We start from the raw sequence: 13,311 nt of genomic DNA, 5'->3' as shown, positions 1-13,311 counted from the left end.
AGAAAGAGCTTTCTAATTTGAACTACTGTGATCCAAGAAAATTAGAAGAACTGCCTGCATTCTAATTTGCACTTATCTGACAGAATAATAGAATTAGGCTTGTCTGCAGTAATCCCCCTCCCCCTATTTCCACAGAATATTTTCATAGCACAACATCTCTGTGTTAGCAAATGAAGTAGACTTTTGAAAATGTGTTGGGCTTTACCTTTTATTAGTACAGACCTGAACATGGGGAGGGAGTGCACAGATACCCAGTTTCTTGATCCATGTAGACTGGATCATGCTCAGGAATGGGTCAGGTAGTCTGTGCCCAGTCAGAAGGCTACTCAACATCTTCTTATCCCAACATCAGGATGCTTTCAGGAGCAGATTAAACAATGTCCCAGCAATTTCAAGATACAACAGCACATAGCAAATAGTGACTGGCAGCCTGGTTTGAGAGAAATGAGTAGAATTGCCAGGCCTAGGAATTGAATGTTGTCCTTCAGGCCTCTTCCCATGTGTCACACCCTCATCCCCAAACACAACAACAGTGGCTCTTAGTTGAGAATAAGAAAGGGATCTTTATTTTGGCTAAAAATGTTACAGGCTCAGCAGCAAGCATAGGGCCCAGAAATCAGGATCCCAAGGTAACACATACAGAACTGAACAGAAGCAATGCAGATGTCCCAACAATTTCCCCTCCCCTCCCACCAAGCTTTTAAATATGAGTCAGGGTGAGTTAACTTGCAAGACTCTCTCACTTACGTGACCATTCAAAGTCATGCTCTGTCTGGGCTACTGCATCTGATCCAGTCCACAGAGGCAGCACTTGGTTACTGGTAACAAGACTGTGTCCTGCTAACTCTGACTCCTGCTTCTCCTCCACCTCTTCCTGCTCAGCCCCTCCCACTGGATGGAGTGTATCCAAACTGTCCAGTACCTTGCTGCAAACACTCCATTGGGGGGGGGGGGTTAATGTTGCCTACTGCTGGTGAGAGACTGTCTGGAGGAATCCTCTTGTCCACTTGGGTATAGGTTGGGCTCCACCACAGCAGAGGCCCCCCCCAACTCATCTCTACTCAATAATCTACCCTTCCAGAACACATTTTAAAAGGGCCATCAGCCAAAGGCCAGGTTAAAGAGGAACGTTTTTGCCTGGCACCTAAAGGTGTATAATGAAGGCACTTAAGGCATTCTAATCTGTATATATACACAGGATACTGACCTACAACACAGTCCTAATCCTGTCTACTACTTGAATTCAATGGGGCTTATTTTCAGGTTAGTGGGGTTGTTGTTGTTGTTGTTGTTGTTGTTGTTGTTGTTGTTAGGACTGCAGTCTTAGTGCAGCAAACACCCAGAAAGCCAGGATGAAAGGGTGGGAGGAATAGCAAAACAGAGTGATATTTTGAATTCCCTGGGAAATAGACATTAATCCATACAATGGCAGAAGCACAATAGATACTACATCTTCACTCCTTGGGGACACCCCCTGATCATATTCCGATCCATTATCTGTATCCATTATCTATACTCTGCAGTTTGCTTTCTCTTACTGGAAATTTTGTTTCAGTTGTTGCCAGAGGGCAGATCGCAGGAAGTTATACTGCACAGTACCCAAACTATCCCCTCCTTTCAAATATCACGTAACTGTCGGAGAGGCTGTACTGTAGCCTGTCATCTGCATGCATTATAGCTCCGGTGGAAATCAATAGCCATTCTGCACAAAGTATTAACATCTGACAGACGGATATTTCTCAGACATGATTGGTTGCAAGCTCTCTCCAGGCTCCTTTGGGTATTGTGAGGATAACTCCAGTTATAATATCAAGAGCGCTTTAAGCATGGAACAGAAATAGTGTATTCTCTTCCTCTTAAGCGGAAGAGGTTTCGCAGGAGTGCTGGAGCCTTCTTGAGTCTGCTTTTGCAGAGACAAAGTTTTGAGAAGATGAAGACAGAACCATCGCCTTCCCAGACAGAGAAAAAGTCCTGCAACCAAGTGTTTTGGACAGTCTTCCCTCATGTCTGCTTCATTTGTTCCTTAGTGATCTACGCATTGCTGGGTGCTCTCATGTTTTCTCATGTTGAAGGCAACAGAGAAAGCAATGAAACAGAAGCATATCAGACTTTCATGCGGCAGCTTTGGAATCTGTCAAAGAATTCATCAGGTATGTGCACAAGTAGCATTGGCAGAGATGTATTAACCCAAGTTTATTTCACAGAGCGGATGTCAATTCTCTTGTCCTTTTGAATGTCTGCATATATTTGGGCACCTGTGACTCTGCAATATACTGTGTTGGGTGGTTGGTTGGTTTTTTGCTTGTTTTAATGTGAAAGGATTTCTCATCCTCGGAGGAATCTCTGCTCCCAGTTTCCGAACATCATACTTATCTCTGGTTTATGAAAACAGCAGCTCCTTAGTTCTTCTTCCCCATTTTATGACTTTACTGTTGTGCAGATCTTTCTCACCCCGCAATCTTGGTCATGGGTTGTGGGGCACTGCCCATGAATGGACATTTTGGTGTGAAACAGATTCCTTGGTTCCAGTAAAGCAGTTCATCATTTCGAGGCTTTCTTTCACACCAATTACTGTACCATGAGTGCCCTACAATGCTACAATCCTAAAGTCAAGTTTTGTACACATTCTAAGAAGCAATAAGTCCTTTTCGAGGAATGTGATTGTTCCAGGATGCATCATTTTAAGAAAGAATGGGTTTGGAGCAACGGTGATAATTTATTGAAAAAATATTTAAGATCCAAATTTGTCAGGAACATTTTGTTAAAATTATGCTTTAAATTAAATCTCAGGTTTAATTTTATGATGTTTTCTTTCTTCTATCACTCCTCAGTATTTTCTCCATGCCTTCGCTCAGTGCTATGGAAAACATGTAAAAGCACATGATTGTGTTACCAAGCAGGTGCTGTTTGCATTTATTTCAACACCCGCTAGAGTGGAAAACCCCACCCCCATCTGGGAATTAGGGGAGAACAGCTGCCAGATCATAAGCGCCCCCCCCTCCAATCATTTCTTTCCTCTCCATGGAATGATGCACTGGAAGAGAGGTGTGTGTGGACTTGTTTTTAAAAAGCTAAATCTCAATAAAAGCCAGCCAGCCAGCCAGTCAATGCTGAATAACTCAATGGTCCATAACGCTTACTTATTGTCCATCATCCAGGACCATAATTTTCAATTTGTTTAATACTAAATCCCACTTTCTTATGAACAGGAAATGAGATCTCCTTTGATGAGTTCAAGGAAGAAGCACGTAAGCTGATTGAAACAATTGAATGGGAATGGTTTGGCGACCCTAAAAAGAAATGGTCCTTTCTGGGCTCTCTCTTTTTCTGCTGCACTGTGTTCACAACAGTGGGTAAGTATGAGTTTTTGAAAGTATTTTGCACTTGACTTGTTAAGATAATTGAGCTCATCAGCATGTCTGCAAGAAATATATAAACCCCAGTGGGGACCTGTAGCTTCTTCAGCAACAGCATATGCCACCAGAATCTCAAAGTTACCTACATTACACCGTGAATATAGTCATTTGAGGGTAAATGTCGGTGTCCATGTACATAGGAGTAACTCTTATTGAACTCAGAGAGATTACTTCCAAATATATATATGCATAGGGTTTACGGTTGCAAAGCTGCAATCCTGTGCTCATTTATCAGACAGTAAGTCACATTGGATACAGTGGGATTTACTTCCGAGAAAACATGTGATTGTACTGCAAGTTACATCAAGGACCTCTCATAAAGTTTTTACGTACAACGTGTTATGAAAATAGCTGAAACAAACAAGTAAGTTAAGTCATCATTGGCTGCAGAAACTTCCCATAGAAAGATGGGGTAAAGCTCCCAGGATTATTCATTGGGGCAGCCATATAAGGGCGTACAGGATGTGTGGCTCATGAGGGTCCCCAGGTACACCAAATCTAGAAATCTTCTTACATTTCTGTTTGGAAAAGGTTTAAAGTTATTGATGTTAAAAAAAATAATATTTGCAATATTCGAATATAACTTTATTATGTCAGTTAGTATTATGTGTAAAGACGTGTCTCTAATTTATATACATTCTGAAGATTTGTGCTTCATATTTTAATCCCCAATCAAATCACATCACATCAAATCTTTACTAATCTTGTTGATGAACAACATTTAGAGAACAGGATAAAACACACATAAAATTCATTTCATATTTAATTATATTCCAACAGAATATTAATACAGTATTAATAATAATAAAGTGATAAAATATCAAACATTAAAAACTTCCCTAAACAGGGCTGCCTTCAGATGTCTTCTAAAAGTCAGATAGTTGTTTATTTCCTTGACATCCAACGGGAGGGTGTTCCACAGGGCGGGCGCCACTACCAAGAAGGCCCTCTGCCTGGTTCCCTGTAACCTCAATTCTCGCAGTGAGGGAACTGCCAGAAGGCCCTTGGAACCGGACCTCAGCGTCCGGGCAGAACAATGGAGGTGGAGCTTATTAATTTTGTTGGCCTCCATCTATCTTGAGAGACAATGGAGTGTGCCTGGGGGGCAGGCGCAAGTCAAACTGCTGTGCTAGCAGCACTGAAGTGACTCCCCTGGGGCACAAACCAGGGCAGCGTGTATGGAGGTCCAGGGCTGCCAAGATGACAAGACAAGATCCCCCTCTCAGCCTCTCTGTTGTGGTTCAAAGGAAAGCCGAGCAATATGTTTGGCACCAGCATTGCTGCAGGAAGGAGGTGTACAAGACGCTGTCCAACTGTCTTAGGGACTCCACTCACGATTTGTGTAGGGTTTAGTCCTTAGCTTTTTCTTCTCCCAAAGATATCCCGCAAGGCGGCAGAGGTTTAGGATCAGAGTTGGCCCAGAGTCTCCTAGATGGGCTGCCTTCCCAGGTGTATGAGCCCCATCTGCCCCTCACTTCCCTCTACAGCATGTGCAGAAACCAGTGGCGTAGCGTGGGTTGTCAGCACCCGGGGCAAGGCAAGTAATTTGCGCCCCCTAACACGTGGATTTGTGCCCCCTAACCCGTGGATTTGCACCCCCTAACCCTAACCCCCAGATGTTGCGCCCGGTGCGGCCGGCCCCCCCTGCACCCCCCACACTATGCCACTGGCAGAAACCCCCTTCTTTCTTCACCATTGGACCCACTACTAGTCTTGTCCACTCAATCTGGCAGCGCCTGTCCACGGGCAGGAGAAGTCCCTAACTCACCAAGGGTTTGAGACCCATCGGCTACCCTCACCTGGCTTCGCCAGCCAGTTGAAGTCATTCCTGGGATATGGCTGCTGTCATGTGCTGACAGCTTCTAAGAGCCACAGGTGAGAGCTGAGTGCAGGGTGGGGACCAAAGTGGACAAACTACCCCAGAAGGAGAACCACGTGTCCCCCACCACAGGTACTACCCCTCTCTTAACACCCCATTCACCCCTCATATTTAATTCAGCTGCTAATAATATTATTTCATCTCCTGTCAGAATATACTGGTATATAATCAAATTAAATTGGGAGCTCCCCCTCCAGAAAAAAACCCCAATTTCTTTCTCAGTGAAATATGATTGCCACTACCTCAAACCAGGAAGAAGAAACCAGTCAGGAGGACAGTAGTCTCAAACCGCCATAGTGCATAATGTATAAATGATGATTTGGTTTCAGTGTCAGAGCATTGATGCCTCTCTTAGTGCTTAGGCTATGTGCACTATGTATATTCTTGTGATGCATGCACCAGAGATAGATTCCCTATCTCTGTATGCACAGATAGCCTGTATGGTATAGTGCTTAGAGTACCGTATTTTTCGCCCTATAGGACGCACTTTTTCCCCTCCAAAAATGAAGGGGAAATGTGTGTGCGTCCTATGGGGCGAATGCAGGCTTTCGCTGAAGCCTGGAGAGCAAGAGGGGTCGGTGCGCACCGATCCCTCTTGCTCTCCAGGCTTCAGGAGAGCCCCGTCGCCAGCCCCGCAAACTCGGGGAACAGCGGGAGAGGGGCAGCGCGCCTTTCCCGCTGTCCCCCGACTTGGCTAGAAGGCTGGCGGGGGGGAGAAGCCTGCTCCTCCCCGTCGCCAGCCCCGCAAACTTAGGGGACAGCGGGAGGCGCAGCGCGCCTTTCCCGCTGTCCCCCGACTTGGCTACAAGTCTGGCGGGGGGGGGGGAGGAGAAGCCTGCTCCTCCCCGTTGCCAGCCCCGCAAACTCGGGGGACAGCAGGAGAGGCGCAGCGCGCCTTTCCCACTGTCCCCCGACTTGGCTAGAAGGCTGGCGGAGGGCTTTCCCCCCTCCAGCCCCGCAAGCTCCCAGAGCGATGCCAAAGCTGCACGCAGCTTCGGCATCGCTCTGGGTCCTGTTCTGGGGGCTGGGGGAGGGGAAAGCTCTGCTTTCCCTGCCCCCAGCCCCACAAGCTCCCAGAGCGATGCCAAAGCTGGCAAAGCCTGAGCTTCCCCAGCCCCGCGCCTGGGGGTGGGGAATAATTTTTTCCCCTTTATTCCCCCCTCCCCAAATCTAGGTGCGTCCTATGGGCCGATGCGTCCTATAGGGCGAAAAACACGGTACCTGGCAGACTGGAGTTCAAACTCCCACTCAGCCATGAAGCTCACTGGGTCACTACCTCTCCACCTAACCTACTTCACAGCGTTGTTGTGAGGGTAAATGGGAAGGAAGAGGAAATATGTATGCCACCTTGAGCTTACTGGAGGAAAGGTGGAGTATAAATGTAAGAAATAAATGAATGAATCTTCAGGTCATCAGGGTATATGGTATACCCCAATTTATTTCCTGAGATTGAGGTAAAGACAATAACTTATAGGGGCCACTTCAATAAACCTATTATGTGGGTAACCAATGATATTCAAGGAGCAAGTAAAATCTCACTTGGAGTTCTCTTAAAGATATATTAGCAAGGAGCAATGTTAGTTTTTAACATTTGCATTTTCCTTCCAGTGTAGTACATCATATGGGGAAATCTAGTCTTCTTCTGCTAGCTAAGTCATTTAAGATGACTGTTTCAAGAAAGAATCATCTAAGCAACATATGCATACCAAAAGATTCACAGTAATAGGGACCTAATTCGTTTGTGGCTGACAAATGTCATATTGCTATTTCTAGCAATTGAATTTATAGTAAAATAAGCAACAGGGTAGATCCAAAAGGTATCTCATAACAGAAATATTACATGACATGTAATAATACATGACAATTTTTAACAAAAATAAAATATAAATATTAGTATTGATGTCATATGATGATTTTCAAAAGTTAAGACGTGATTGACACTGTTCTGCATTCTCTCCCTCCCTCCTCACTTGTGGCTGGTTGCCATACATTGGCAACCTATTTCTTGATTGTGAGCACTTTGGAACTACACCAACTTTTTGCAATTATCATTTTTGCTGTCGTCAACAACTCTGGGATTACAAGACAGTTCATGTCTGATTCATATTCACTTATGAATCCAGGCAATAAGGATTTGGGAGTTAATGGCCAATTATAGTCTGTCGTTGATTTCTGTTTTTAAAAAATTCCCAAACTGTTTAGACAACAGTTTGGGAAAGAGGGGATGTTCACTGAGACCTTTCATGAGCACCAGAGGAGGTACCAACTGGCACAGCCATCCTTTGAAATTCGCACATCTTTGAATTTTTCAAATCACTCCTCCAGGGTAAAATGTGCATGAGAATCAACTTATTGTTGAAATATATATATTAAAATACATTATACTCAAGAAAACTGCTTTCCAAAAATGTGTATATTAGGTAAAACTGTGTACAAAAATGTGTATATTAGAAGAAAAGGAATATAAAGGGACAGAAGAGTAGAGACTACTTAGCTAGATGGACCTGATATGTGGCAAATTCCTACTATCTAACTGAGATCCAGTGTAGTATAGTATTTAGAGGGCCAGGGAGTTCCACGTTCAGACACCTGCCCTCTGTCCTTGGGCCAGAAGTTATATTTCAGCCTAGCCAAGACTGCTGTGAGGATTAAAATGGACCATAAGACATTTTATTTTTGACACCATACATTGCAATCCAGCAACAGCATTCCAAGTGAAATGGGCTGAATCAGTTTAACAGCTGGCCCACTGCAGTCAGTGAGGCTGCAACCCGCAACCCACTTGCTAGGGTAGAGCATGACAGGTGTGTTTGGATCTTATGGCCTTTAGGTTGCAGAAAGCTATTGGATCAGATGTCTGTCAAGAGCCATCTGTCCCCGTCCCCTTGTGTAGGCAGAAGCGTGGAAGAGAGAGAATAAAGACGAGGATGGGTGTGGGGGTTAGGTCCACTTTCAGCTCTGGTTATGCCAACTGATGGCATTCAGCCAAGCATAGCTTATTCTCAAAGACAGATGAAAGATTGACCGTCCTTGTACTAAGGAGTAAGTCTCATTAAACTTAGTGAGATTTGCTTCTGTAAGCATGCAAAGGGAGTTTGCAGTGATGCAAGTAGTTCATGCAGAGTGACCTTACTCATTCTGACTTTCCCATGCTGTAGCCTCACAGTTAGAAAAGCCGTAGAAATGTTTCTATAACTGAAGTATCAAAAAGTTGATTGTAAAAAATATTTCCAGTGAAATACTAGTTTTCAAATCCTGTTAGGGCGCAAATGATAAATGAGCAAATAAAGGAATCCAGTTTGAATATGACATTCTTAGCAGCTGCAGCAAAGTCCATTTGTATTAACCTAGAATAAAATCATTACAAAAAATTCATATGTTCGGTATTTGCCACCTTATATGTTGAACAGAATAGATAACATTGACTATTAAAACTACTGGAAACATACAGGTGTTGTGAATGAGGCAGAAAAATAAGAATCTATCTTTCAGGGAAAGAAAACCTCCAAGAAATTTGAAAACATTTTCGTACAGCAGGTTTTTCAACGTTATCTTAAAGCAGCAAACATATAAAAGGATATTTGTCCAGCTGTAGACTTCCACTGGAGAGTTTATACTATCATAAAGCTGGAAAGAATAATAATAATAATAAAATAGTTCCCTGCTCCAAAAGAAGGCTTATCCTTCCACCAGTTCTCTTCCCCTTCCTGTTCCAATCCATATACGCAATCCAGACTGTTGTGGCTCATGAACTAGAAGGTGCCTGCAAGGCAAATACCCCTGGACTCAGGAAATCAAGCCAAGTCAGCAAAATCATGAAAGCAATGCCAATCTATTTGCTGAGGGTCTTTTTTGTTTATTTGAGATAGGAAAGGAGGACACTCTCTTTTGCCTGTAACCTCAGGCAGAATTTGTTAGTATTTGGGTGGACTGTATTGTTAAAGTATTTTACAAATAACAACCCCACCCCACCCCACCCCAAAAAATCCCAGAGTCTGGGCTTAAGCCTTTTCGATTACTATCATTAAGAGATAAAAAGGAAACAAAAAACCCCCACTCCATACATTTAAATTATAGCAATTAACTTCCTCCTCTAGCCAATCCCTGAAGTCTACATTATTAGTTGCTTCCAGGTGGGAAAGTAAGGAGGGAAGGGCATTCCAAGCTTCAAGGCCACACATCAAGTTGGCTGTAAAGTTGAGAATGGAATCTAAAGACTGTAGGAACGCTTAGTAGCAAGAATGCATGCAGTATTTGGACGTACTTCTATAAGAACTTTTCTGGGAGTAAGTCCTATTGAACTCAGTGCAACATGCTTTTGAGTAGACACAAATAAGATATGCTGTTAAACCTTTGGTTTGCTAACATCTCTTGATGAACTAAGTAGCATATGTAGTGACAGATCTCCTCATAAACTACTATCTTCATATTGTACTTTGTATGCAGTGTGGAATCACTGTACCCCCCCAACCCAATTTTCTATTAGTTCTTAGGAGGAAAGGACTCTGATCATAACATATAGGAATGTTATTAATGCAAGTTGACATTATGTGATTTGATTTGTTGACGCTTTGCCCTTTGCTGCTAGATCTTTAAGGGAGAGTGAGGCCGCTGCCTCAGGCAGCAGATACTAAAGAGAAGGGAGCAGGCAGAACTGTGTGACCCATACAGACTGCCCTGAAAGCCCTAAGGTAGCTTGCTGTCCTCAGATGGGGTGGATAATTTTGTCCCATTGCCAGATGTAAGAGTCAAGTACAAGTTTGATCAACTTCCGTGCATGGAATGGGAGAAGTACCATCTTTCCCTTTGCCTCAGGCAGCAAAATGTCTTGGTCTAGCCCTGTGTTGTAGTCAACCGGTGTATTACAAAGAGATGAAGTTGAAGTCTGCTAACATCTTGCTAAATCACCTACCAGCACTTAAAAAAAGAAAAAACAACCAAGGATTAGCAATAGTCAGCCTTTAGTTGAGCAAAAGATACCCAAGTTAGATACAGTGGTACCTCGGGTTACAGACGCTTCAGGTTACAGATTCCGCTAACCCAGAAATAGTACCTCAGGTTAAGAACTTTGCTTCAGGATGAGAACACAAATCACGCGGCGGCGGCACGGCGGCAGAGGGAGGCCCCATTAGCTAAAGTGGTGCTTCAGGTTAAGAACGGACCTCCAGAACAAATTAAGTTCTTAACCCGAGGTACCACTGTACTGGAAGAATGTTGTTATTTGCAGAAAAGCATGAAGAAACTAAGGATAAACTCTACAAAAGGAGGCAACTTTCCAATTTTTTTAAAAAAAAATGCACAAAAGGGGACTTAAAGAAACCATTTCGTCTTGCATTGTAGGTAGGAAAACTAAATTCTGCATAGTATTTGTCACCTGCAATGGAAATACATGAATGTAGTAGAGCTGTCTGTTTTTAGACTTCACGTTCTGAGTGGCGGGGAAGCAATATTGGATAAAGGGAAGAAATTCTTTGCATATTTCATCAGCTTGGATGAATTTAAATTGTACTTCTCTGATTCTGTTTGGTTTCAGGTTATGGTCATACCTACCCTGTGACAAGACCTGGGAAATACTTGTGTATGCTGTATGCATTATTTGGCATCCCTCTAATGTTCTTAGTTCTCACTGATATGGGAGACATCCTCTCATCTATATTATCCACATCTTACAATAAAGGGAGACAACTACAGTCAAAAATATTAGCCAGACTTTCTCTTGCATCCTGCTGGAAGAAGAAGAGAGACTCAAAATCTGGATCCTTAGCCCTCAGGCAAACCAAAGTAGTCCTTCATGAACCTTTAAACATCAAAGAAGTGCTAAGACATCATTCTTCACTGAAAATAAAGCCTTGCCAAAGTCGAAATGTCGAAATATTTGAACAACTTATTGCCAGGGAGAACCAGTTCCTTGCACCACCGAGACCTGGCAAGTTTGAACGATGGAGTTCATGCCCTGAACTGGATTCAGGGGCAATGATGAACCACATGATTGACAATATTGACAATATAGGGAAAAGAGTAGAAAAGCTGGATGTGCCATTTTGGTTGATGATGCTCATTGTCTTTGTATACATTTCCTGCGCTGCTGCCATCCTTCCGCGCTGGGAAAGCCGTTTGAATTTCGAGGGCGCTTTCTATTTCTGCTTCATCACCTTAACAACAATTGGCTTTGGTGACGTTGCCCTGGAACACCCCAACTTCTTTTTGTTTTTGTCATTTTATATTGTGGTCGGCATGGAAATTGTCATCATCGCTTTCAAGCTGGGACAAGACAGGCTCATTTCTCTGTACAAAAAGTTGATCTGCTGCATCGGACGGAAAAACCCCCCACCCAAAATGGTATGAAAAATGTCCATCTAACTAAAAGGAGAGGCAGCAACATCAGTTCCAAACTCATGTTGATGGGCAGCTGCTGCAGGCTATTGCAAATGCTTTTGTTTTTCGACCTTTGATTCAGTAATGGAAAATCACGATGGGTGATTATTTTCATTGACAGTGGGATCTGCTGTAAACTAGTGAAATGATTATGTAGCAGCTGAACACAAATGATAGTGAGGGCATTCCTCCCCTTTAAGGTGTTAAAACTGATGGAATAAAACTATTCTTTGGAACACTAGGAAATATAGAAGGTGCCTCTCTGTTAAATATGAATATTTACAATTGTGTGGACATATCAACCATTTGGCTCCCCCCACTCCATTGGCAATGACAGCGGTGAGCTAGAATAATTGATAATAACCATGAAATATTTACAATATTAATATACCACACCTTACTGAAATTGGTTCCATGTACGTTTACGCAATTGAAATAACAAAATAAAACAGACAATTGGTAAGATTTCAAAATGTTTAAAGTTTAAAAGCCTGGGATAATAAAAGGGGGGTTGTTTGGCACCTAAAATATGATGGTGATTAATCAATCTATCTATATAACACTTGATGCAAAAAAAGGTCTTCAACATGGTTTACAGGTATATAAAAAATACAGAATAATTGAAATATAGGCATCCAAAATTAAAATGTGCAATAAAACAATTTCATCAAAATATAGACAATTGAATCTGCAATTAAGGGGTCATCCATAACAGCAAGAACTCCTTGATGGACACTGGCGTGGAAGCTGGTTTTCTCTCAGCTGTCCCTGATCTAAGCATGGCAAATGGCTTTGAAAACCACTGAGAAGAAATCCAGAAGAATCCACCATGTTACATTCCCTCTGTATCTCCTAGAGATGGTTATCAACCAGGGCAACCAAGGCAGTTTCAGATGGCAACATTACTACCATGTGAACTTCCTGGGGCATGCCATTCCATGAATGAGGCACCATGGCTGAGAAAGCCCCCTCTCCAGTTATCACTCACTTCACTGATGTCACCCAGGTCTATTTTTTTTGTGTCACATCTGAACCAGAAGTGGCTGTATAAGCTCTGGACTGGATGCTGTGGTGGGCTAGATGAAGGCTAGGAAACTGAGTGAATCCTGGCATGACAGAGCTTCTGTGGGCAAGTGGTTTCTGTTGTCAGAAGATAGGCCAGCTGTCTGTTCTGGGCAGGGTTGCATGACCTTTGAAAGTGCAGGCATGCAGTCTGGGGGATGCTCCTACAGGTGTCTGTCACTGGAAACTCAGGTATCTTCCTAGGCTTGAAAAATCTGCCAATAAGCCAATATGCTACTGGGTCCAATCTCTTCTTCTTCTTTCTTTGGCAATCACTCATAGCCAAATATGGTCTTAACAGTGTGTCCGTAAGTGACTGTGGAGGCCAATTCTGGACCCACAGATCAAATTTAAGGTGCTGCTGTTAGTATGTAAATAAAGCCTTAAACAATTTGGGGCCACTGCCAGGCAAAGCCACCCCCTGAATGGTCGGCAGCAAGAAAGTGGACAGGTGAGAGATGGCTGAGGGCAATCTGAGGTTGGTGGGCCAGCTTCCCATTTGCCCTAACAGATCAACCTCTACCAGTAGCAGCACTGATGTTATGGAATTCCCTGCCAAAGAAGATCAAGCAAGTTCCA

General features: G+C 43.2%; 1 protein-coding gene across 1 annotated transcript; it reads left to right on the top strand.

The window, feature by feature from the left end:
* Window positions 1-1,930: 1,930 nt before the first annotated feature.
* KCNK18 (potassium two pore domain channel subfamily K member 18) lies at window positions 1,931-11,640 on the top strand (the record flags this gene model as incomplete). Its single annotated transcript, XM_083505311.1, has 3 exons — window positions 1,931-2,150; window positions 3,210-3,353; window positions 10,829-11,640. The coding sequence occupies 3 exons, from the start codon at window positions 1,931-1,933 to the stop codon at window positions 11,638-11,640; spliced, it is 1,176 nt and encodes a 391-aa protein (XP_083361437.1).
* Window positions 11,641-13,311: the final 1,671 nt, after the last annotated feature.

The sequence above is a fragment of the Podarcis liolepis genome (genome assembly GCF_965112155.1).
Source record: "Podarcis liolepis genome assembly, chromosome: 5".
NCBI lineage: Eukaryota > Metazoa > Chordata > Lepidosauria > Squamata > Lacertidae > Podarcis > Podarcis liolepis.
The sequence above is the reverse complement of the archived record's forward strand: the minus strand, read 5'-3'. Positions and strand labels throughout refer to the sequence as shown.